Genomic DNA, 25,890 nt, shown 5'->3' with positions numbered 1-25,890 from the left:
ACAGGATTAAAACTTAAGGACTTCTCCTCAGTGGATGTATTTTTATATATTTCTGGTTTTCCTGCTTTTGTTTCTAAATTAGTATCAGTGAAAAACAAGATAATAAAATACATTAGGACCATATTATTCTCATGTTTTTCAGCTATTACAGGGAATTTCTAGTAACAGCATCAACACCAACTAATTTTGTATTTTAATCCTACTACGATGGTTAATGACAGGCTTTTAATTTCATTTCTTATATTTGACACAGATCTTGAACGTTCTGAGCAGCCAAAAACGAACAAAACATTTATTTTCTTAATGCAAAAACAACCTTTTATTATTTAGTTTTAGATGTAAAATGTGTAAAATAAAAAAGTCCAAATCTCAATAGACAAATGATTAGTGGTGAAAGTTGTGAACAGGACAGAATTATGGAAATCCAGCACAATATTTCCATAAACAATGTGATACGACCAGAGTCAACAGCTTATACATTCATTCTCTTTTTGGGACACAACAAAATTGAAGAATTACATTAAAATAAACAGACTAAACATAGGATACCACAACGTGTATCAGTTTGTAAATAATAAATACCTCATTGTGAGGAAAAAACAACCTTTGCCAAGGGTATACAGGAAATATTCCTACTGTTTAATATATAAAATAAATATTAGGTTCCACTTGAACGAAGCCTAAGTCCACCTTGATATCCATAGCTGTCTGTCTAACAAGACACTTTCATCACTATGAACAAATAAACTCATCACTGGTCTACTGTGCCTCCATCTGAACCTCATATACAGTTTAACAGCACCGTCAGTCTTTGCTGCCTCACGTTTTTCACTGTGACGCTGCGTCAGCTGCTCCTCAGATGAACAAAGTGCAATCAGACAACCGTAACTTCAAAGCATTCGTTATCTGATGCCCTTAAAAGACAACACGTTCTGTATTCATTTGGCCGTTGCCACGTCTAGAGGAGACAAGAGGAAGAATGAAAAATGGCTCTTTTCAGGTGGAGATCCACAATAAATGACAGAATCCCCTGGTAGTACATCTGCTGGTTGCTTGTATAAATCATCATCGCTCATTTGACAATATCTGTGAGTACACTGAGGAAGACGTGATAAGCGCTATTTTATCTGGAAGCTATTCATACAAGGTTATAATGCGACTTTTCTAAAGATTATTTTGATTGTGGTAAAGCAAAACTTTCAAAGCACAAAAGTCAACAGTGATTTGGTTTGTGAGTGAAAGATCATCAGCAGTTGCATGCACAGATGTTTTACCTTTGCATGCGTCATAGAGCTGTAAAACATTTGATGGTAAAGTTGTTGAATATTAGCAACACTGCCCTATTAGCCATATTGCAAATCACTTAATATTACTTCAAAAGTACTATACATCTCAGAAAAGTTAGTTTTTTTGTTGCAGATTTTGTAACTATGAGCTTTTTGTGCCACCCAAAGTCTGAGAGCTTTCAAACTTAAAGACAGAGTAGTTTGTTTGTAGGTGTCTTACCTCATTTTGTGGTATACAGTGATGAAAGTCCACCATTTCTGAGACTAACTTTTCGGATCTTGTTGTGTAGAGTTGTCTGGGGATCTGTGGAGAGTAGACAATGTTTACAATATGCTTCATTGATGTCATATTAAACCACAGGCACTTCAGCCTGGTAAGTATGCATGCTGCAAATGAAAGGAAGCAGTTTGCTATACAATTATCTGGCAGAGGAAAAAGAAGAAAATAAACAATCTACTCCGAGTGTTTCTACCAACAGCTACTACTGCACAGTTCAGTGTTAAAAGCAAACATTCTCGTTAGATTTGTTCAAAGGTGTGCCTTAAAAGTAGTGTTTCAAGACCTTGAGCAGCTGCTAAAAACACCCAAGGACGTTCAGCCACACAGACAAGTTTCAAACAATGTTTTGGTCATATTATAGTATTTAATAAAGAGATATTTTAAAGAGACAACTTTTAATGTAACGTTCCAAATAAAAAGCAATGATGAAACTTGTGACGGATGAAAGCAACACAATCTTTGCTTTGCTATTTATTAGTTTGTTAGAGTGTATTAGCCTGCAGGTTTTGAGGTTAGTAGTCGGTTTAGTGCCACACAGCACAATGTACCTCGATACTCAGATGTATATTTTCAATAGAGGCGAAATGTTCTTGCTCAGACTGTTGGGATTGGGAGGAAGCAGAACTTGAAGGATAGGGTAATGTGGACACTTGAGTTAAGACACCATCATCATTCTCAAATACTGGGTTCTCCCTCAGAGTATTCTCAAAGGCATAGGGAGCAAGGGTGTGCCTACAATGTAAAGGAGATGAGGATGTGAATACGATCGCCTTTGAAACTGGAGGAAACACCCTGTGAATGGCAATAAAAGGTTATTATAAAACATGAACAAGAAGGGGGCACATACTTACACCAAAGTTACGGCCTTTTTGGCTTTTATACATTTCTTGTTAATGAATATTAAAACGCCAATGACGGCGCAAACGAGGCAGAGGCTTCCCATGAGGCAGGTTATAATTAGTGGAGGGTCAAGCGGCACTGACACCAGCTCGTTGCAGCGTTCTCCGTGGTAATGCCAGTATTTACCGACAGGGCATCTGAAGGAGATGAGAAATAAACACACAGGTTGGAGACGATAACAGCATTTTTCATAAAAGTAACTCCCAGTGACTCCATGTGACTGTTTTGCTCTCTAAAACCCTCTAAAATAAATTGTGTCCTAATAAACACCTCACGGCGTCGGCACAAATATGCATAAAACAATAATTAAGTCATCACAGATTTGTTTTCACAGTTCCAATCTCCCCATTTCAAATAAACCCACTTTTCTCATTAAACAACTGAGTGATCCTCGCATTACAGCGAGTCGTGCCGCAACAGTCTTCATCATACATGCATGAATATGTAATTTTCTGCATATAAAGCAGCCGACACTGTGCAAAGCCAATTTCCACAGCTACATTCACATGTGCTATTTTTGAGACTATATGCTGAGTCAATACATTTGCCATAATTGCTGATTTCACTGTTGAGTTCCTATTAGTGTGTTCAAAAAATGACACAATAATTGTGAAAAACAAATAGATAAACATGCTCATCTCTATAGCATTAATTGAGATCTTTGGTTTTTTTTTTTTCATTTTTATCTGTGGGGTATGATAACACGGCTCAAGAATGCAGTGTTTTATACATTCTCAAATCTCACATGCCCTTGGGTGCATCATTAAGGAAAGTGTTTTTTCTTAAAAAGTCTCATTTCATGCTTGTACCTGCATTGCTATACAAGTTAAAGATTGATTTAAAGAAAAAAATGGATTTAAAAGCTTTAATCTCTGCAAATTGCAATAGGAAAATGGTTACAGAGGCTGTCAGGCAGAGAGATGTTCATAAAAATGTAAGGTATGCTGTTAAAATGTTTGACTCATCTTCACTTGGTCAGCATTGTGTGTACCTGCAGGTGGCTCCGTGACCTGGGATTATTTCACACAGGCCTCCGTTCAGGCAGTAGTCGGGCTGCAAAGTGCAGGTGCTCTGACAAGGCAAGCCGTCCACGATGACGTAGCCCGGATCGCACAGACACTCGGCCTCATCGGTCCAGCTGTTCACCACGCAGCGTGAAAACTCGTTGCACGCCAGGAACTTGCAGGGATCTGCTTGGTCAGCTGCAGCAAACAGAGAAGAGAGAGGTTAAAGAAGTGTAAAGCAGAGAGGTGAAAGCTTATTAACATTAATGCAGCCTTTCAGATTGAGAGGAGAAGTTAAAGGGCATTTTGATTGATGTGAGCGGAGGTTTTCAACAAGGTGTGTTTGCAATGAGGTCAGTTGTGAACTCGTCCAACCAAACAGATGCATCACTTTTATACAGCAGACAGACAGCAGAGTGAGGAGGCGTGTTGTGGACAGGCACTCCGACCTTGTTGCATGAACAAGCACAATCACTGGAGGCACAGACTATGGATTTTTACCCTGCATGCCGTGCAGCCTGTAATAACATCTTCCAGAAGTCCTGCATTTCACTTACGCAACAAGAGAATGTGCTTTTGCTTGAAGATTTACAAGTTTAAAGGAAAGAAAATGCATCAGTGTGCAGTGATTGCATGAGCGAGGACATCTCACCTGGTTCTACTTCCAAAGAGCGACTGTCGATTTCAATGTCAAGCCGTTTGGATGCAGCATTGCAGAAGTCCTCCAGCACACAGTGCACCGCTTCTGTGACATTGTAAGGAACCGGCTTGTCCAGTTTCATCTTGCTGTTCACCACAACGCTCCCGTTCCTGAAGTTAAGAATCTCCAGCTGCTTAAATCCAGTCAAGTTGGATTGTAGATATGGCAAAAGCTGCGAGGGAATGAATGGGAGAGCAGATTAATGTGAGGAACTTAAACAGCTTCTGTTTCATCACTTTAGTCAACTACCTATTTGAATATTAATGCAATTAGTGGTCAGATAGAAAAAGCAAGAACATAGAATGCAGTGTTCCTGAGAAGTGGCTGTGAATCAAGATTGATTTCATTTTTGATCTATGGAGGACACAGATTTTTACTTGGAATTTTAGGTTAATTATGCTGGATTTATGTCAGTGGCACTGAAGACCCATGTCCTCCTGAGAAACAGACCAGCAGAGCAGTGCAGAGACCTCACTTCATCCTGTGGTTTTGCTCCCACAATGGACAGAACTGAGGTTGTCATTTCACAGCTGATTTTTAATTATTCAGGTCACATTTTACACTGTGAATGCTATGAATAGTTCATAATTAAATTTTGATGCAAGCATGAAATCCTGCCATTACTGCGCTGCCTGTGTAATTAGATCTACAACAAAATTAGGGTTAACTTTATAAGCATGAGTATGAGAACACAGAACACGCTTACTCTAGTCAAAAAAACAGCAAGAGAACATTTGATGAAAAGATCAGGGGCTTAAACACCGATTTGCGTGACAACAACGACTGCCTCAAGTCTACAAGAAATCTACAATATATGCTGTTTGGTGAAAGCTTTTATCTAAAGCGCCCTATAGTAACATTTACATGCTATGTTGCTCGGTAAACTTTCCATCACCGAGTCACAACTGCTCTGCGAAGCAAAAATACACAACATCAAGCTGATTCAAGAGCAGCGCATTTGACTTTGTGACGTTGGGTTAAGAACAATGATCGTACCAACGTAAATGTGGTACTTCATAAAAACCAAACTGTAGTCTCAATTTAAGCCAATTTATCATTTTTTAAATCTGTTTGCTGTCATTTGTATATACATTTTAAGGCCTTAACACGTTAACAATTGATTTTTTTAAAACCACATTAATAAGGCAGTGTCCAAATCTAATTGTAATGAAAGGAAAAAGCAACACCGGAGATAAATAGTCTTATTCGGCAGAGTAGCAGAAACTGTCATCTCTGACACTAATGGGATTAACATAATTTAATGGTGCTAATTACAAATTTGTTGTGTTAAATTATAAATTAATGTATTTACCTAGCTCATTCTTTAAAATAGCCACAAAAAAAGCTAAAGAAATGCTTTTTTTTAAGTTTATACTGCACTTTACTGCTTCTCACAAGGGAGAAACGTACACAGCATCAACACCTGCTTTAAAAAACATATCTCTGCAGCCTTGTTTTAATTTAATTTAACTTAACTTTCACATTGTTGCATTTAAAATATCCCCACAGACTCAGACTTGCAGCCGAGATAACCTAGAAGCCAATCTATTAAGACTTTGGACTGATGCTATTTAGGAGGAGAAGAACTCGACCAACTCAAGTAATGGACCTGCATCGATGTTCATCGATCTGAACTGCTCTGCTTCCAGCCACTCGGTGTTCACTACAGACGAGCCAAAACATCAAACCAACGCAGTGTGAGAGGGAGAGATTACGATGCTTTAACAGGCCTGGCTGTCGAGCGGGAGATAAGGGGCCTTAAGGAGCTCTGCTCTGATCGGGTTACTTCACTTATCACTGGCAGACAGTTTACAGCGGGCTAGTTCCTTGTAGCTAATAGTCTCTGGGAGAAGAGGTAAACTATAAGAGGGGTCCAACATCCAGGACAAATGGGCAGCAGCTTGTACTACAACTGGAAGCACAGCTTGGTGTTAGGTCAGCCATTTGTCTCAATACAGAACGTCACCAAGTTATACACGTCCTCTGTAGATTACCAATCTGGCTCGACTGCCTTTCACCTAAGGTCAAAGTGAAGTTCTTTCACAACAAACCTCAGTAGAGTCTCTACTGTGAGCTAACAGTTACTATAGACTCTGAAATATGTACATGACGTGACACAAACACAACCTCAATTTCATACTTTGACACAATCACATTGCTTCTCTGAGGTTACACATGTATCTACTGGTTCTTGTGTTGGAAAACCCACTGAAACATCCCCTTCGCTGAAAAATGAAAAATCACAAGGAATATTAAGCTGCCATGAAAATATTTTTCTGAAGCAAATCAAGTCAGTCCAACCTCCATGTCCAATTTTATTGGTTGCTTCACAAACCAGTAGGTACAGGAGTAATGTGGCAAGAGAGAACAGGGAATTGGAAGCTACTGTGGGCTAATGGTTCACATATATATATATATGTATATATGAGAGACAGTGACTATGCAGCATCACAAATGGGCTCCAATAGCCAGCAGAACATTACACTATGGTCATTTAAATGGGCTGTGTAATGCATGTTATTTGACATTTTTTATTGATTTATGAACCAGCTTGGATATGTTTGAAATGTATTTAAATGGCCCATTTAAAGGAAGATATGTTGACCATTTCTAAAGGGTTACTGACAATAGATGGTATACAGTACGGTAAGTACTTACCAGTGCAAACGTCTGACCAAATTAGTTTAGCCGGGAAGCTAAATGCATCAGTTAACAAGGAAAACTGCAGAAATCATGGTTTGGGCAACCATTAAAGATTGGAGATGGAGTGTTTTTTTTTATCAGTTCTGTAATATAGATCTTTCCATGTGTATTCCTATAACCCTGATCTAGTGCTGACATGGATAATTGGAAAAATGATCCATTCTGTTTCAATCAAACACACATAAACCCTGCAAAAAATTCCATTTTCTTATCACACATAAGTAAACATCTGAATGTAATACACTATTTCCCATTTATCTTAACCCTGAAGGCTTGTCTTTCCCTCTCAGAGTACAGCACACACCTGCCCCAGTAGCTCACATCCCCTCCTTCTCCTTGGCATCGCAGCAAACATGCAATCCAATTTGTATCGATGCACCTTCTCGGTTTGAGGCTGAGGCCTTTACATAACACAGAAGCACAAGCAGGGCACCTCTGAGCGAGCCTAAAAATACGTCCCCGCTGATCAACCTGGAGGTAAGCCTTGAAACTAAACTGAGATGGCAAGTGGTGCTTTTTACTTTGATGTACACTAGCAGGTGCAGGTTTAAAGAGACACGGTCCTCACCTGCATGCCTAACTGACAGAAAAAGAGCAATAAAATGAGATTTGTTTGCATTAATTCTAAATGTGTGCATTTTTACACAGAAATGGTCCGAAACAAAGTGACTTCGACCAGTTGTGATCGCTTTTATTCCACTTGTCTTGTTGCATAGCTACATATATACAGTATAACTACTATTCTAGACAAGCAATTCAGCAACACTGCTGCAACATGCATGCAGATGTCCACACAAACTTCACTGACATCGCACTAAGCAGATTGGAACCATTAATAGCACAATGTGTGTGGTGCTGGAACTGACTAGAATTACTTAAAGCTTCTTACCTCGAGTCACAAACCAATGACTAAGGCAGACCCAGGTCTCATGATTCAGACTACCCTGGGCTAGTTTGCTCTCTACCATGCACAAAGCAACGCAGTTTCAGCAACACAAAATAAAGCATAAAGCTGCATGACATTCCTATTCGATTTGCTAAGCCTATTATCACATTATTCTGTCACACAATAATTCACTCATTCGCCGTGCAAGTTTATCTTTAAGGCGTTAAACATGCACAAATGCACAGGCTGACGTACAAAAATAAATTCCGGATGTTTAAACGAGACTAACTGCATTTTTCACTTTTACTGCATTTCTCATTTTAAATAAGAAAACCTGAAGAACACTGTACACATGAATATGAACCAGTAGTTCTATATATATTTATCAGTGCTCGCTAAATTATGATACAACGCAATTTCAGCTAACAATACATCACACCAAGAGCTTGACTGTACAAAGAAATGACTGCAAAAGCTTTACTTACAATGTTATTCTTCAAAGAAATAATTCAACATTTTAGGAAACATGCTTATTTGCCTGGGCTGCACAGTGGCGTAGTGGTTAGCACTTTCGCCTTGCAGCGAGAAGATCCCTGGTTCGCGTCCCGGCTTTCCCGGGATCTTTCTGCATGGAGTTTGCATGTTCTCCCTGTGCATGCGTGGGTTCTTTCCGGGTACTCCGGCTTCCTCTCACAGTCCAAAAATATGCTGAGGTTAATTGATTACTCTAAATTGCCCGTAGGTGTGAATGTGTGAGTGCTTGTTTGTCTCTGTATGTAGCCCTGCGACAGACTGGCGACCTGTCTAGGGTGTCCCCTGCCTTCGCCCAAGTCAGCTGGGATAGACTCCAGCCCCCCCCGCGACCCTAGTGAGGATTAAGCGGTGTATAGATAATGGATGGATGCTTATTTGCCTTCTTGTTGTAGAAATTCATATTATATTCTCTCCATTTTATAGACCTGAAGCTACAACCAGAAGTAAGCAATGGTTAGCTTAGCTTAGCCTAGTTTAGCGCAAGCACTGTGGACAGGGGGAAACAGCTGGTTGGGTTATTTTACAAGGGTTGTGAGAAAGTAGTTCTTGCTGTGACCTTGGTTTTTGTATGAATTGAACATTAATTAATTAGCTTTAGAGGTGTTTGTATGCGGACTCTGTTACCCTTGGATTTATGCTTCCTCCCTGTTTTCAGTCTTGACGCTATGCTAAGGTAACCGCCTGATAAGCAAAAAAACTAATGTGCTTTTTCCCAAAATGGCAAACTATTTCTGATGCATGTTTACCTGTTGGTTCATAAAACCTTTAAAATTCCACTCCTATTAATATACTGTATTATTGCCCACAACTTCAGACAAATCCCCTGCAGATACAAATTTTACAAAACATTGTGCTTAAATTAGCCCCAGTTTGTGCCTCTCGTGAACAAAAACTTCTTTAAGACTCTTGTAACCACTCGAATGAAAAACATATTCAGCGTGTTACAAAATATAAGATACATTAAACCTGTTTCCTGTGATACGATTTTGCTCACTGTCAGCAGCCGGCAGCCTGTTATCAAAATTGTGGTTAAAAGACTCTGTGGGGACTCTGCAAATACCTTCAGAAGAGTCTTCAAAAGAGTCTTTTAAAGTCTTTTTATATGACCTTCTGGGTTTCCCAAACATCACAGGTTAACTATTTTGTAAAGAAGCTGATGGTTAGCTCTGTAACCCCATGTACTATATGATCACACATGAGCGGCACAACCTGGGGCCAATAGGAGTCAAAGAAAATCCAAAAATCCAAAAAATGTAGCACAGACCAAGGCATTAAGGCAAATACACAAAGACAGACATTTACAGATTCAGCCAAAAGACATGAACAGCTACAGCAGAGTCTAAGAATGAAAGTAAAGCTGATTACTGTAGAAATGTTAGGTGCTTTCAGAATGTTTAGATACTGCATTTGGAAAAGGTTAGTAAAGAAACAGAAAGGTTGTGCACTCTCTGAGGCTATGGAGATGTAGTTCCAATATGGAAACAAAATACCGGTATGGAGGCTAAAGTCGTCTGTCTCCTAGGCCCAGATTTACTGGAAGCTCCAGGGTTTGGCGAGTTTCTGGACCCAGAGTGCTGTGTCTAAGTAAAACAGAATCATTTGACCAACTTTTTTATTCAACTGTAAAACAATGGCTCCTCTGAAAGTAAAGCATTATAACATACTGCAGATCTGGCGATTGTTTAAAGCCTTATTGTAAATTATAACACTTTTTTAAAAAAATACAATTTATGATGAAAAAATAGACTTTAAATATAATTTTCTAAATTTTTAGGATAAAAAAAAAGAAGTTGCAAGGATAAGGCTTACTGCACAGTGCATCCTTACTTGTGCAGGAAAGCAAAAAATCTACTTTAAGCACCAACTTGGGACTACACAAAACTGTTTCTACTCTGAATAGACTTTCATCTAAACTTTAACATTAAATATCACACAAATGTTGTCTTATCGCACATTTCAGCTTGTTGCTACCAAAGCAAATATGAGAATGAAACATGGAGAAGCATGATATCCAGCACAAAAGCTTGTGTACCTACCAGCTCGAGAAACGTATTCTCCAGTGACTTATATTCAGGGGAGCTCTTGTTGAAAAGGTCATCAGAAAACAGCATGTTAGTGACCCTCAAGCTAAAGAAAACCACCAACTCTTTGCTCCCCTGCACTGCTGCCATCACTGGAGTGCTGGCTGGTCTCATGGCGGGTGCAGCTGTGGATTCGTATGGACGTTCGTCAGACTCTGAGGCGAATCCACTGCCGCTCTCCTCTTCTAGGTGCTCGGTTACTTCCACCTCCGTCTCATTCTGGTTCAGTCCTGTTTCCTCGTGGATGTTTGAATTCTCAGCAGGAAGGTCCACTGAGGCCGGGGTCCCTCCACTGTGTCCTCCACTGGAATCACCTCTATCCTCAGGGGCCTCGCCGCTCTCCACAGGGGATGGCAAAGACTCTACATCTGTTTCTGGTTCAGATGCTTGAACTGTGTCCTCAAGGAAGGATGGTGTGGAAACCGGAGGCTCTGTGACAGATGTTTCTGGAAGTGTCAGATCTGTAGATTGCGGCAGTTCGAGATTAATCACAGTAGGTGCATCAATCAACCCCTCTTCATGTTGGGAGCCAGAAGTTGTCACAGAAAGATTATCACTCTGGAGCTCTGGATGTTCCTCATAGTCCCCATCAGCTAGTTCAGCATCTTCTAAAACAAAGAGAGCCAAATGTGCACTGTTAAAAGCATGAGAGGAGACAGGACATTCTTCCTTCATGGTATACTGTTTCAGCTAATAATAGCCATCCAGAACCTAGTATAGCTCTTTGCTTTGATGATTTTACTGCAAGTTTAAGGCAGACTGAGTCACATTTTTTCTATTTTTTGTTAGTTTTTCCATCAGCCAAGGCCGCCACCATTCACCATTTTTACTATTCTCTCCATGTCAACCCTTTAACACACAGGTTTCCATTAGTGTACCCTTCACAGAGCAGTTTTGCAGTTATTTTCTTTCTTTCCAAGAGTTAGAAATACTGAAACCACTGTCTGGTAGAAGTCAAAGAAGATCTTGTATTCAAATAAAAATACCAACAGAGAGACACTCTGTTAACAAGTCTTGGCAAGTATTAGCAGCAGAATGTAATTAAATTATTAAAGATCATCATTAAAGAAGCATCAGTGTATCAGCAGCATGTTACTGTTGTAGCTGCAGTAGGTGGAGCTAGATTAAACTACTTTATATACAGTTTTATATACAGTGCCGCCAAGCTGCAACTGTTGGACTGACCCTGTGATCTGACCCAAAATTAGATATGCGAAAAGAGAATTTATTAATTCCTAATATATTTGTGGCAATTAAGGCTTCTTGTATTTTAAAAGCAGATTAAATTCCAATTTGTGTAAAATCATCCTAAAAGTAACGAAAACTCACATCAATGTGGCTTAAGCAGAAAGTACAATATTGTCCTCTGAAATGCAGGCAAGTGGAAGCATAAGTAGCATAAAATTGTAATACTCATTTAAAGCACCTATAAATTGTGCTTCTGTATAGTATTTGAGTAAATATACTCAGCTACATTCCATCGCTGCTTTCTGGTTCTTATGTAAATTACAGAGCAAGAGTCAGGAAGCGATTTGCCTTGCTTAACTTATGAAGTCTAAGGCACCAACTAATTAACATGTTGGATGTTGTTTGTTTAGTCCATTTACAAACAGGAATGCAAAAAGAACAATTTTTTGGTTTTACAAAGCGGTAATTAAATTATTTGTTTACCAGCAATGGTAGTGCAGTCTGTTTGACTCCGTGAAGTTGCTAGGCAACTAGCAAAGATGCTGCACAGAGGCACATTGTAATGAATAAAGTGCTATTTAGAAAACAAAGCAAGTCACAAATTGTTGTTTTAACATTATTGTAAGTGTACAAACTAAACAAACAAAGAAAAACCCCATAAAAAACATGTTGATAAATCAGTTTCAAAGATGCTAGTAGCAAGATTTTTGAACATTATGTGTGCTAACCTATAGTTGCTATAGAGTCAAATGGTGATCAAGTGTCTTATAGTTCTCTGTATTATATAGGCATGTGAGCGTTATCGATTCCCATCTGACTCTAGAAAAGAAAGTGAATTTGTACATTTCCCAAAACTTACAAACTATTTCTTTCAGTAACTTCAGGGTTGTTAAAATGATCATACTTCATCCTGTCTGACAGCATCGTATATTTTAAGCATCAACTTGTTCCAACACTTCAGTGAAGCTGTGCAATGTGTACACCGAGTAAAATATTCAAACTCGAGACTGTATGGCTTTGTGACTGCACCATTCCATCAAATGAAAGTGCTGTAGATGTGTTGTGCATCATTTTATACACATTTCCACCAAAGCCTGGAGATACGGCTGACATATTTTGTATTTCTGGAAACTCAGCTAGAATTTAAAGTGAAGTTCTGCTGGTTTAATAAAGTTTATATGCACAGCATGAGTTTGTAATGACTTGACCACCGGCAGGTTGCTGACTTGTTAATAGGGTTTAATATGACGTATTGCCTCAGCAGGGAGCATCTCCATGTGCAAACCAAGACCACCAGGTCTAATTGTACAGCCATTTCCATTTCCTGTGAGAGTGTTCTTTAAAAAATAGGCCACATTTTATTCATTTGGACAATCTAATTCTATGTTCTACAGTGATTTTTTATTACATCAGTAGAAAGTCTATGGAGTTTTATGTGAAACTTATAATACTGTAAAATTAACCTGACAGCTATTAGTGTTTTATATAGTTTAAGCTACGCTCAAAGTTGTGGATAATATTTAAAAGTTCACATGATATGAACACCCAATGAAAGTGGATTAATTACATACAGAGTTGCCCACTGATTTTTCATTGCATTTTCTGTGATGTATTTGCAAAAGAATTACCCAAGATCTGACTGCCATGTATAAAAGTACTGAAATTCCACTTTAAATGGTCATTTGAAAAAAACAAAGCTTAGTGTGAGAGTGCTTCCATTCTTAAAGAGCCCATGCTATGCACATTTAGTGGTTCATAATTTTATTTTTGGAGTCTACTAAAATATATTTCCATGCTCTAATGTTAAAAACAGCATTGTTCGTATCATACTGACCACTGCTGCAGCACCTTTTCTCATCTTCTGTTCAACAGTTTCTGTTTTAGCTGCTGTCTCTTTAAGAACTCCATTTTAAAAAAGCTGGCCTGCTCTGATTGGTCAACTGACCTGGAAGTGAGGCAACTTAAATAGTAGGGATGTAGCTCTAGCAATAGCAGGTGTAGCAAAGAAGAAATAGCTGACTGCAAAGACCCTGCACATTATTTTGAGGTGAGTCAAACTATCCAATAGGGAGATGCTATGCAAATGTGTTACATGATGATGTTGGTAAGTGACAGAAGAGAAAAGGGACTTTGAATAAAGTGTTTCAGGCAGGTGTTTTCTGTGGGAAAGTTTGGTGTAGACTTTGGATTTTGTAAGTTTGCAGATTTTTTACATGCACAAAAAACAACTATATATAAAAAAGAGCACAAGATGGGCTCTTTAATTGTTTTCCTGCTCATCATTTGCCTTACTTTCTGGTTCTCAGACATTCAGATAATGATGGCAGTAACTTGAAACTGAGTCCACACCACAGTTTAATGTTTGGTCCATCAGTAAAGCTTTGAATTCTCCTGCTTCACAAACAACATTTTAGCTGAGGAAGCCTTACCTTCTGTCACCTGCTCCTCAGATTCAGCCTCACCTCCGTCGTCCTCTTCAGTTGGTGGTATCTCCTCCACCTCGGGCTCTGCTTCATCTTCCTGCTCTGTGATAGTTTCCAGTTTTGTTTCTTCTGTTACAACATCACCAACCTCCTCAGCAGCAGCTTCAGTGGTCTCCACCTCTACATCTGCCATTAAAGGAATCTCCACGGTGGCGGCAGAAATTGTGTCTGGGAGGATGTTGGCGATGGAAGGCACTAAGGTGTGTGTTTCTGGTTTAACAGTAGAGGCTTCAAGCGAGTTTTCTATCACTGCCACAGTGGGGAGGAACCTTTGGGTTCCCTCCAATGGAGCTTTTGTGGTGATTTCCTTAGATATTACAGTCTTGATAGGATTCATCCCGAGCTCCGCAACTGGATAAACTGTGGTTACTGAAAAGGAAGAGTTAAAACACCACCTTTACCACTTTAAACTCCCATTTTGAGCATCCATCTATCCATTTTCTATACACTGCTTAATCCTCATTAGGGTCGCGGGGGGCCTAGAGTCTGTCCCAGCTAACTCTGGACAGGTCACCAGTCTATTGCAGGGCCACATATAGAAACAAACAAGCACACTCACATTCACACCTATGGACAATTTAGAATTACCAGTTAACCTCAGCATGTTTTTGGACTGTGGGAATAAGCCGAAGTACCCAGAGAAAACTCACGAATGCACAGTGTAAACATGCAAACTCCATGCAGAAAGATCCCGGGCCCAGGTCAGTACGTAAACCAGGGATCTTCTAGCTGCGAGGCGACAGTGCTAACCACCAATCCACTGTGCAGTCTCCATTTTGAGTACTGATCTATTATATTATTCAGTTAAATGTAAGTAAAACATGACACCTACCAGTCTCAAAGCTGAGCGTCTGTAAGTCCAGCGGCAGTGATGGTTCCTGTTTTAAGGCCTTTACGATGATGTGCTTCAGTTTGGGAGCATTTACATCCTCGTTTGTCTTTGTGTCAGCCTCCTCAAAGCCCTCAGGGTCATCACCCAGCTCTGTTTCTCCATTAAAGACCACAGCGTAGCGCACAGACACATCCTCCGATCTGATCAGCACAACAAAACACGTCAGAAACCCTCACAACAGACAGACCTCACCAGTAATGGATGTTTGCTCAGGCAAGAAATTTCTGTCACGACCCCAAAAAGATATTTTGAGAGATGCTATACTTTCCCTTGAGACATGAGGAATGAAATGTTTCACTAAAAGTCATATAAGGGGAAAAACATTACAAATATATGTTCTGATTCTCCTTTACCATTGCAGAGTAAATAACGTTGTTCCAAACCTGTAGCACAGCCTCATTCAACTCACCGAAATCCCACAACACGCATCTCTTTAAATCCTGGAACTTTTTGAAACACATGAAGCATCTACAGAGAGAAAAAGAACAGGTGTGATAGCAATACCAGAACTTTCTATTCATTTTGTTGGGATTAATGCACATTTGTAGGTCGAGAAAACTTTACAACATAATATCTTAGGCCTATAATACCACTGATTTAGCTAAGACGAGCGGTGCTGCTAACCTTAATGCAGGGTTTCTGCTAGTGCTGGTCTATTTTCTGGTGCTTTTATTGTTCAAGTGCAGCTGCAAAGACTTGGTGTTGCAGGTAATATACTTAAACACATGGTCATAATTAAGAGACGGGCAGAAAAAAGTAAGGAAGTGATTAGGGAGCAAACTAGGTGGCTTGGTATGTATATTTTTGCCTTTCTGTAACATTCTGTGCTTTCTATTCCAGAGCAAACACACATTTCTTTCAAAACAAACTTTATACATGTGACTTTTCACCAGTGAAAGTAATTCTTAAGTTCTTCTTAAGTCATTCTTCTTGAGTGTGGTAAGAGTCTCCATCAATGCCTTCTGAGTCAGAGATAATCTATATGATTAGATCTTACTATTCCAGGCTCACAGTCATTTAGAAGTCTTATCTTAAGTCCCTTGGTTGTGACCTTAAAGCTATTAAATCAATCAGGGTGAGTTTTACACCTAACAATACAATATAATAGAAGCATGCAATAATATCCCTCCTTGCTACGCAAAACCGTGCTTTTATTTTGAAGGAGAGAACAAGAGGAGTAATTTAGAGAGATACAGAGGAGTGTTTTGTTGTTGTTGCTGCTGAGAAGAGGCAAAAGGTGATAATGGAATTTCAAGGTTACATTGTCAGCACTGAAAAGCTGTAAAACCACAGTTCTGCTACTGTATCAAGGGGCTGCAGGTGTGTAAACTCACTTTCTCTGTGAGCTCCTGTGCGATGTTGTTGTGCTGTGGAGCTGCAGGGTCGCTGAACAGTTCGCTGTACGCTGGATCCACAACGGTGATGCTGAACTCAATAATGTACTCCTCGTAGTTCTCTTTTACCATGTTGGGATCCTCTTTAGTCTGGCAAATGTAAAGTCAGATGACAGTACTATTGATTTTGTGTCTTTTGAGTGTCAAATTTAAAAAAAAAAGTAAAACTGAAACAGTGAAATATAATTCTGGAGTGAAAACTTCTGATTTTCTCACCATATCAGGCTCAGTTGGAAGCAGAAACACAGGAGGAGTCCAGGTGCCTGAGACAAACCAAATCACTGGTTGAATTATGATGTTAATATGAAAATCCACTGACACCTGTTGAGCTCATGAAGTCAGTTAACTGCTTTCATCGAGGAGTAATGATGTTGATGTGTTTAACTCACATTCTCTGTCTGGCGAGGGAGTCGCAGCTAACATTCTGCAAATGAAAGAATGCTTGTTAGGAATCTAATGGCTCCTGTGGTGCTCAGTCTTTAGAAACCAACCAATTCATTTTCAGTGCAAGCTTTAAGGGACACGACAACAAACAGGTGATAGTGTAGAATTTTAATTCAGGAATCCTCATGTGTAGCGTCCATATTTAATTTTCCTAAGATCCACGGTGAATTTTTTTGGATATGTTGGGGAAAAAGTGGTTTTGTTTGAAGATTTTTATTAATATATTATATTTTGGAACACTTTCAGGGAAGATGCTCTGTTGTTTTGTTTGTCATTACAAATTAAAACACAAGTCCTGGTAATTATTCTCCACTTTGCACAGCTACACCCACTTTTTCGAAGAATGTTTGTACCTACCCTTCACTTTCACCCTCCTCAGCCACTCTCTGGAAAGAAAAAAAGAGAGATATCAGCTGTTACATCTTTACACTAAATATTGACAAGAAAACAACCATGCAGCATGAACATGTTGTTGTGTGAAGTGGATATGTAGAGCACTATGCACTCACTCTGGCCACCATGTCCAGGTGCTCCTGAGAGCTGCTGAAGTTCTTGGCCAGGTCGTCCATGCAGAGGTTTTCATGCTGGCAGGTGTACACCCAGCTTCTGTACTCCTCTGAATCTGGGACTCTGTCCAAGAAGATTCGAAACGCTTCCCAAATCGCTTCCTGACAAACTGAAGACAAATCACGGAACTTTTTGTGGAAAATATCAGAAGAAAATCCATGAAGAACACCAATAAGTATGTTTATGAGGCCTAATCTTGAGTAAAACAAACAAAAGATGACGAAAAATTTACTTTTTGGCAACAGTGACAGACAGCATGGAAATGACAGTGAGATGAAATTAAATAACTGAGGATATAATATGTGGCATTTCTGAATGTGGAGGTTTAGTCATGATTTAGAGATTACAAATGGTTTGTTACTCCCTTTCACTGCAGCTTTATATATGAACACACGGCACATAGTACCTCACAGATGTGTTTAGTCACAATGGGATAATGGGAACAGCAGAAAAAGGTAGTATCGCTTGTTTGTTTCATAAATGTCAAACTGTATATTTAGAAGTCATTGCATGTCTGTGACATTTTTGTGAATATTAAAAGCGTGAGCACAAAGATCCCCCGAAGCCTCAGCATATTTTACTTGCCTCTGTGGGTGAAACAAGCGTCACATTGTCCAATATCTTGATGCCTGTGGGAAATTTATTCTCTGAAAAACTCATTCCTGGAGCGACGCGATTACCTCCAGTACACCAATTTAATCTGCCTCATTTTAAAATCAGATGCCATGGCAGCTGTCGTGGAACAATTTGCATCACAAACCAATTGTAAAAGCCAAGGTGGCAATCTTAGCCTCTTGAATTACCTGCAGTCCATCTCTCTTGGACATTGGATGTTTGCATATAAGTTCATTATATAAAGTGTCTCTTTATGTGTGTCCCCATGGAGATAAACACCGAGTGTATCATGAAGTGGCATTAAGTCAACAACACAAGGCTGTGAGAAATTATATCAAATAAACATCACGCTGTGTGCGTATGTGCACATTTATTGATGAGATTTAAAGAACTGTGCATATTTGAGGGTATTAAAATATCTTTTTCTCATCATTGCAAAATGTTCTAACGGCAAAAATCATCAAAGCAGACGACGATTTATTCAGCAGCTGAAACATCTCAGTTTGATTAAGTGCTTAATTCTCGTTTGACACAGAGTCAGTGTTTTAGGAAAGGCTTATTTATTGCACGATAAGATGCTTCGTCATGATTATGCATAAAATGAAACTTTAAGAAGTGAATTTACAGTACAAGTTCGCATGAAAGTCTAACAGCAGCCCCTTCCTTGTACCTCTGAGTTTGTAATAGGCCCGGTGGCTGCCGATGACGGCTTTCATCGTCTCCTGAGGACACACTTTGACACCTGTGGTGAAGACAGCCGACCTCTTGGCCCGACGTCTGTCCTGCTCTGCTCTGACGTTGGTTCCATGTCTGATTGGTCGAGACGCTTCCAGGAAGTGCCGGTACTTTACATCCCTGAGTCCAGAAAAACCGTGGTCATGAAGGTCTGGAAGAGTAGAGTTGAAAGGTTAGGTTGATTTTTTTATATTTTTTTTACAGCAGACAACACAAATTACAGTAAACAGGAATAATTAAACAATTCATGACAGGTGGCTGTAATTTTGTGGACTGTCATGTCGGTGTGAGATCTCTGTGTGGATGATTGGTGTAATTAACAACTGATGGATGACAATGTAGAGACACAACTGCACTCCATGTGCTAAATGCCGTGTAGTTAGTGACATACTGTGCATAAATTAAGCCCGATGGTTTGTATTAAACTGGAGCTTGTTCACAGTTTAATCAGTGATGACAGAAGAAAGCAGAAGATGCTGGCAAAAAGCGTTTCCAACATAGATATATATATTTGATTTTGAATTATCCATTAATATTGCAGAAATGTTGTGGAAAATAATAGCAAGAGAGGACCATGTTAATGGACTGCTCCACCTGTTTTAAACCTAAAGATCACTTTTTTTGTCTCAAGGATCCCTTTTTATCAGGCCAAAACAGCTGTATAATGGTGTCTGTGTCTCTGGAAAGTAGTTAAAAATTCGGAGAAAACAACATTCATGTTGGTATACTGTATCAAAATGCCATTAAGTTTTGAGCATCTAGAGTAATGCTGCTTTCAATGTACCTCAGAGGTGGGAAGTAAATCCTCAAAAAATTTTTAGTGCTACGTGTTCAATGTACAAAGTGGAAAAGAATAGACTGTGGCTGTCTCCAGGTTTGCTATGTTGCGTTTATGAAAAGCTACGTAATGTTTTAGACACAGCACTCATAAAAAAATGTATTTAGGGGAAAAAAACATCAATTGAGTCACCAAGGAGGAAATCTGACTACTTATGATGTTTTCTTTGTTTTCTTCTCGTCGAATATCAGAAACTTTGAGTTCCCAATTGCCATCAAATGCAGCATTAGTTTCAAAAATAGGAGTATCTAATGGAACAACTCATCCAACTGAATTATTAGAAGTGCAGAAGCGCATGTCCTTAGTGAGAATCATCATTGTAGTGCTTCGCTGTCTCTTGCTGCTCCTTCAGCTGTATGGAAAACTGAATTACTGGAGTGCTCCTTTAAATAATACCTTTTACTTGTCTTGTCGTGTCAGGAATCAGGAGCAGCAATTTGACTTGACAGATATTTAATCCAACAAGGTGCCTCATGGCTGCTCTCTTACAGTAAGTTAACAGCTGCTTGCTTAGAAACAGCATCTGGCTCTGCGGTGGAAAGTGTATTATACACGGAGGGTTTTGCAGAAATCTATTTAAAGACCGTAGAACACAAAGAAATCCTCTCTAAAGTGCAATTTGAGCTTTAAAGTTCAGTGTAGTATGAAAACATCTGGAGCCTAAAGCGTAAAGGTGCTGGTTTGTGACTGAAAGGATGCTTCAGTGCTTCTGAGATGCAGACGTGTGATGCCCTTTCATGATTTGACCCGTGCACATTGTATTACTGAAGCTGCCATCCAGGTGTGAATGAGCAGAAATGCACGCATGTGGATTACTGCTAAATAAGGACGCGCAACAAACCTTAAAGAGATTAATATGAGCTGCAGCAGTTAGCAACATCAGTCCTGCCACATGAAAACATTCAAGCAACAACACTGACATGCCTGTTTCCATAAATTATGTCACTTGGATGCTGAATGGGGAGAGCTGCCCTAATTTTCCAGTCACATTAGAAAAGAAAAAAAAACCTTGTAAAGCTCAGTCACACTCGTGAGGCATTACATAAAATGTAATTCTGCACCGTTAACCCAGTCAGCACCCTCTAGCACAGTTAGCCCATTGAATATAGCTATGTAGGAAGAAAGGCACTCATTGTGATGCCAGGTGGCAAGGACTTCTTAAGACAATAAGCAAGGATTTATTTATGAGCCCCAAAACACAGACACGGAGGTCATCGAACCCAAATAAGAAACCGTCCCTCCTCCGGGTTATCAAGCAGAATGAAAAATTAAAAGAGCAAGTGAATGTAAATAACATAATTACTGTTACAACTGCATTCGACACAGAGCTCTCAGCTGAAAACGCTGCATTTTCTTTGGAGATAAACAAGAGGGCCGTGTTTGCAAGTAAATTCTTCATTTACAGACTGATATTCTGCACCAGAGCAGTGCAGACCGAAACTGGACCACGAGCGACTTCATAATAGACTGTGTGTGTGTGTGTGTGTGTGTGTGTGTGTGTGTGTGTGTGTGTGTGTGTGTGTGTGTGTGTGTGTGTGTGTGTGTGTGTGTGTGTGTGTGTGTGTGTGTGTGTGTGTGCGTGCGCGCGCGCGCGTGCGTGCGTGTGTGTGTGTAGAGTGGGAGCATGTTATGAATGTGTGTGTACTGGCATCTGCAGTGGGTGAACAGGATGCCTGTACAAGCAAAAGCAATGCTGAACATAAGCAGCTGTGGCAGGTAAAAGTGCCAGGAGAAGATTTAATTGATCTAAACGTTGCATGGCAGTTATTAATAAGATACTGTGGGAGCACAGCAGTGTGTGGAGGTTTTTAAATGCTGTAGATTTTCCTCTTTTAGCCCAGCACCTGTGTGACGAGTCACAAAATTAAGACCCTATGGCATCTTATTCCTTTAAATCACTTCTTAAACCTCACTTTCATAGACTTGCTTTTATGTGAAGCCTACTTTTAGCTTCAGTTAATTTTCTATTATGTGTGATTTACCTGTTTATTTTATATGGTCTCTCTTGCTTTATTTAAATTTTAGCTGCCTAGTTTTTTGGTGTGATGTCATCTTTAGGGAATTCATTTTTTATTTTTAATTTCTAACTTTTAATTTTCAGTTTTATTCTTCAGTTTTTAAACTGCCTAGTTCCTTTATTTGATATGCATCCTAATCTAGGTAATTATTCATTTAACTTATTATTACAATTTCTATTATTTATTTTATTATGTCTTCGATATTCTTAAGGGTCTTATATAAATAAAATCCTTATTATTAGTATTGTTGTTATTATTATTATTATTATTATTATTATTATTATTATTATTATTATTATTATTATTATTATTATTATTATTAATATTATTGTTACCTTGTTTGTAGTTGTTTTTCTTTGCAGTCATGTACATAAAACCACATTCAGGATTTGTTTGGTTTAGAATTTGTTTATTGGCACATTTTGACACTAGACTGTAATCTCAGTGAGACACACACAATTGGTTCGCATTGTTCTGCGATTACCAGTTGTTGAAGTCGGATAAATTCATTAATTAATTTTTTCTTCGACCTTAAGTTACCACGTCTGCTGCTTCAGTCCTCCATGCTTGTTTGGCCAAAGGGGGTGACTGAGTCTGAGCCCAAATATAGAGTCTCAGGAAAAGGAACCGACCATGAGCTTTGGCAACATGAGGGGGAAATAGTGTTTCTTTGTATTAGTTGTTGTCTGTGTTGTTTTTCGCTCGTAATAGTCATCATATGCTTGCCACTTATCTGATTTAGTTTGGTCCATTATTTCAGTAAACTTCTTCTTTGGTTTGACATATTTTGGGGTAGAATTCTTTTTTTTGACCTCTGTAAATGGCCATTCTTTACTTTGTCCTTTGACAACTCGGTCCCTAACAACCTGTAAAAGACTTGTGTATATGGGGTTTTGCAGGAAAAACACAGAACAGCCCTTAAAGCAGCCTTCATAGCAGCCTTAAGACATCATTAAACCTGCTATTTTGAAGATATTTTGTGTTTAAGTGAAATCAAAATGAAATCTGATGATCTGATGCTCTGATTACATTGATGATAAAGTGATGATAAACTGTTGAATGACACAACATTAGCAAGATATAACCTTTTTTCTTTGTTTTGTATCGTTGCACACTGGATATTTTTAGGTTTTACACTCTTAGACAAATAAATCAAGCAAAAGGTCATCTTTGGCTTAAGGAAATAATATTGTGATGTTTTATAGATGACCATTTGATAGCTGAAAAATCTGGTACTTTATTATTTAGGTGAGTGCAGCCCTAATACTGACAACATTTATGCCAAAAATACTAACAATTATTGTATAATGGATATGTGTTATGATGGAGAAGATGCAGATGCGAGTAAACAGACAAATGAGCTTCATGAAGCTTGTAATGTTATATTTTGTTGCACATTGTGTGTTTGATATTGTGTCATCTCCTTTATGATTTCATAGTATAATTAAGTAGGAATGTGCTACTAGTAATTACTGAGGAATTAGAATCAAAAGGCTCCAAACTCAGCTATTAATTGATGGCTTCGCTTGGTAGAAAATGTATAACACATAAATAATGACCTCTACAATGAACAATATTGTTTTCCTCAAATCCAAATTTGGCCCGACCCCAAGAACATGCAAACAGTGTGTGGGCGTCGACACTGTAGCCTGAAAGCTCTACGGGCGAATATCCTCCGGTTTAGTGACGGTCAGGCAGGCCCATTCAACAAATAATTTCCAAACATTGCAGTTTGTCGGAGGGTGGTCTGAAGTTCTGCCAAATCATGTGTGTTTTTCTAAAGAATCACATCACAACATTTAAATGTTTTTTTTTTAGGAAATGGGGATGCTTGAAGCCTGACGTGCACATGCACAGACACGAGGCCCAGCGTGGGAGCTGGAGTGGGGGGTGGGAGGTGTCAGATCGGGCCTTAATGCCCAGTGCAGCCGCAAAAAGGCCTCACAGCAGAATTACAAGCCAGAAGAGATTAGCGTCCTGCGACACGGGGAACAGAATGGCTTTTGTTTCCTTCAGGATAATGAGCTCGCCCGACCACATCACACCGAACAAGACAACCCAGCACGGACCAAAATGTTATCACTGGTAAAATGATGCCATCTTCCTCGGCGAACATCTATCATTGCCCGTTTAATTCACAGGGAAAGCTCGTGACCTTAAAAGAGGTTTCGCTATCTTCCTGACATTTGCTCGACTTCTAAAAATGGAAGATCTTTCTGAGGATGAGCTGGCGTTCTGTAGCGTGCATACAGAGTTCTTTAGATAGCAGACACAGTCACTTCTAATTGGAAAAGCCTGTTGCTGCTGAAGTGGATCGCTTCTTAAAGTTTACTGTCATGCAGTAGAACTTATTTGATGTAAAAGGTCTCAGATTCTTACCTTTGATCTAACTTGCTTGGAGGGTAAACAGACGTGTTATTGGCTCACTATTTTAAGAAGGCAAACACACCTGAACTTTCAAAAACTGTTGCCCTAAAGTGAGCTTCATCTAACAAGACGTTGTTCTAACACTGCTTATAAAATGAGCTGTCCATCACTTAAAAGACAAATACTGAAATTTGCTGCATGAACTCAGAAACCGTCTCTTTTTCCAGTCACAATTCCAGCGTTTCTACAGGATTCTTACCTTTGATTTGACTTGCTTGCAGGGTAAACAGACACAAAGTGAGGAATAATCCTGACTTCAAAAGCATGTTGGGCTAATTTATGTGTTTTTCAAGCCCGAAGTTTTCATTTGCAAAGAGACTGTTGCAAACAACAATAAAATCCAAAATGTCTTTATCTCAAGTCCATTAGCAGGGTGTGCATGAGTCTCCTCATTGGTGCTGGTGAGCTCTTGGCACGCACCAAACAAGGGAGTCCGCTCCACTCCTATGCTTGTGCTCCGGCTCAGTTTCCCAAGTAGTTAGTTCCTGGACGGTGTTGGATCCCTGTGGACAGCAGAGGTGGCTGCATGGATGGATGAGCAGAGGGAGCGAGGGAGGGAGGAGAGGCAGAGGAAACAGAATCCGGGAATGAATTTTGGCTCTGGAGTTTCCTTCTTTGCTGCCAGTGTGACAACAGTGACGAGGTTAAAAAAGCAAGCTCCGCTTTCGGTTTAATCTCTTTACGTTCTTCTTGGTGCTTGTAATCCCTGCGGGGCCACGTGGCCGCCTGGCCTCATCCTGTTAGCCACCTTCTGGACTCTCATCTGTCAGCTAAACAAACTTGGGAATCTGCCAACCAGTCGAGACCAGATAACTACTCCCCCCGAGTCGCAGCAGTTTGATCACTGACATCCAGCCTCTTTGTGCATTCTTGTTTGCCTCTACATGCCACAGCCAGGCTGCCTAACTTTTCCAGTCTTCCTCCTGGGTGCCCAGTAAATCCCTTCCTCTCAGGCCAGTGATTTGGGTGTCAAATGAGGTCAGGATTGCAGTTCTGTTTTGTACTGTAAACCAAGCTGCCAGTCAAACAATATGCCTCCTTCTTCCTCTAAAGAGCAGCATCTACATTTAACCTTGCCCTTTCCTTTCTCCTGTGTTTTTGACACTAGAGAGCCACCTTGATTGTTCTTCTCTGTTATCTATCCCTTTAATTTTGAACTATAATAAACAAATGAGCCTGACAGCAAGTCCTGAGGTGTTTTTTTAGTTGCTCCAACTGCACTGTAAATTATCCTCTTTCCATTTGTCCTATTGAATGATACTTGCTCCTGAAAGCTATGCATTGCTTTAAATTTTAAAAAAGCAATATTTAAGGTATGATGGCTGCACTGAAAATAGTGAGCAGAGGCATGTGTGGTCGGTCAGGGTGGCACGGCTCCATGTTGTTAGTCTCCACCCTCTCGCCTTGAAGAGGATTAGCTGCCCTTCTTGGTTGTGAGCAATTTTCTGCAGTAAATAAGATTGTTCCAGATACACATAATCTGTCCAGGCAGGTTTCTGACCCAGTAATCTGAACTAATGATTGCTGCTGAATGCTAGAGTGACACGTTTTAAAGCAGTAGTAATCAGGGGTTTTTGGTCATTTGGGGCCACAATTCCACAGCGACTTAAACATCGTGCAAACATGAACTTTGAAGGTTTCACCACTTTATGATGTTTGTATGGATAATATGTTAGCAGAGAATTTCCTGTTTACACATCCAATTGACATGGGACAACATCAGAATCTCTGGAAACCAACAAAAAAATGGCAAATGTTCACTTTTTCATCTCCACCAACTCAGTTACTTTGTGTTTGTTTGTTTGTTTGTTTTGCTTTGTTTTTTCCTGAAAACAGCTGCATGTTTTAGCTGGAAGTAATGCTGATGGAGAGTGAACCAAAAAAGTCTAAAAACTTGAGCCGAATTATTTACAGG

At 39.5% G+C, this 25,890-nt stretch overlaps 1 protein-coding gene across 5 annotated transcripts; it reads right to left on the bottom strand.

Moving 5' to 3' along the window:
• Positions 1-210: 210 nt before the first annotated feature.
• On the bottom strand, positions 211-24,884 carry impg1b (interphotoreceptor matrix proteoglycan 1b). 5 transcript variants are annotated; one of them, XM_035954731.2, is made up of 18 exons: positions 24,175-24,884; positions 18,628-18,843; positions 17,285-17,451; positions 17,133-17,161; positions 16,721-16,755; positions 16,548-16,594; positions 16,272-16,421; positions 15,347-15,405; positions 14,878-15,077; positions 13,992-14,414; positions 10,330-10,979; positions 9,784-9,873; positions 4,123-4,342; positions 3,458-3,668; positions 2,418-2,603; positions 2,115-2,298; positions 1,507-1,590; positions 211-958 (listed from the first exon to the last, which is right to left on the bottom strand). In XM_035954731.2, exons 1-18 carry the CDS (start codon positions 24,239-24,241, stop codon positions 875-877), a joined length of 3,102 nt encoding a protein of 1,033 aa, XP_035810624.2. In that variant the 5' UTR covers positions 24,242-24,884; the 3' UTR covers positions 211-874. The 5 variants fall into 5 exon arrangements, with proteins under 5 accessions (XP_035810624.2, XP_035810623.2, XP_035810625.2 ...); XM_035954730.2 differs by having other exon boundaries at positions 10,330-10,982; positions 24,175-24,880; XM_035954732.2 differs by lacking the exon at positions 9,784-9,873 and having other exon boundaries at positions 10,330-10,982; positions 24,175-24,875.
• Positions 24,885-25,890: the final 1,006 nt, after the last annotated feature.

This window comes from Amphiprion ocellaris, chromosome 20 (genome assembly GCF_022539595.1).
Source record: "Amphiprion ocellaris isolate individual 3 ecotype Okinawa chromosome 20, ASM2253959v1, whole genome shotgun sequence".
Taxonomy (NCBI): domain Eukaryota; kingdom Metazoa; phylum Chordata; class Actinopteri; family Pomacentridae; genus Amphiprion; species Amphiprion ocellaris.
Note: the sequence above shows the minus strand (reverse complement) of the source record. Positions and strands in the feature narration are given on the sequence as shown.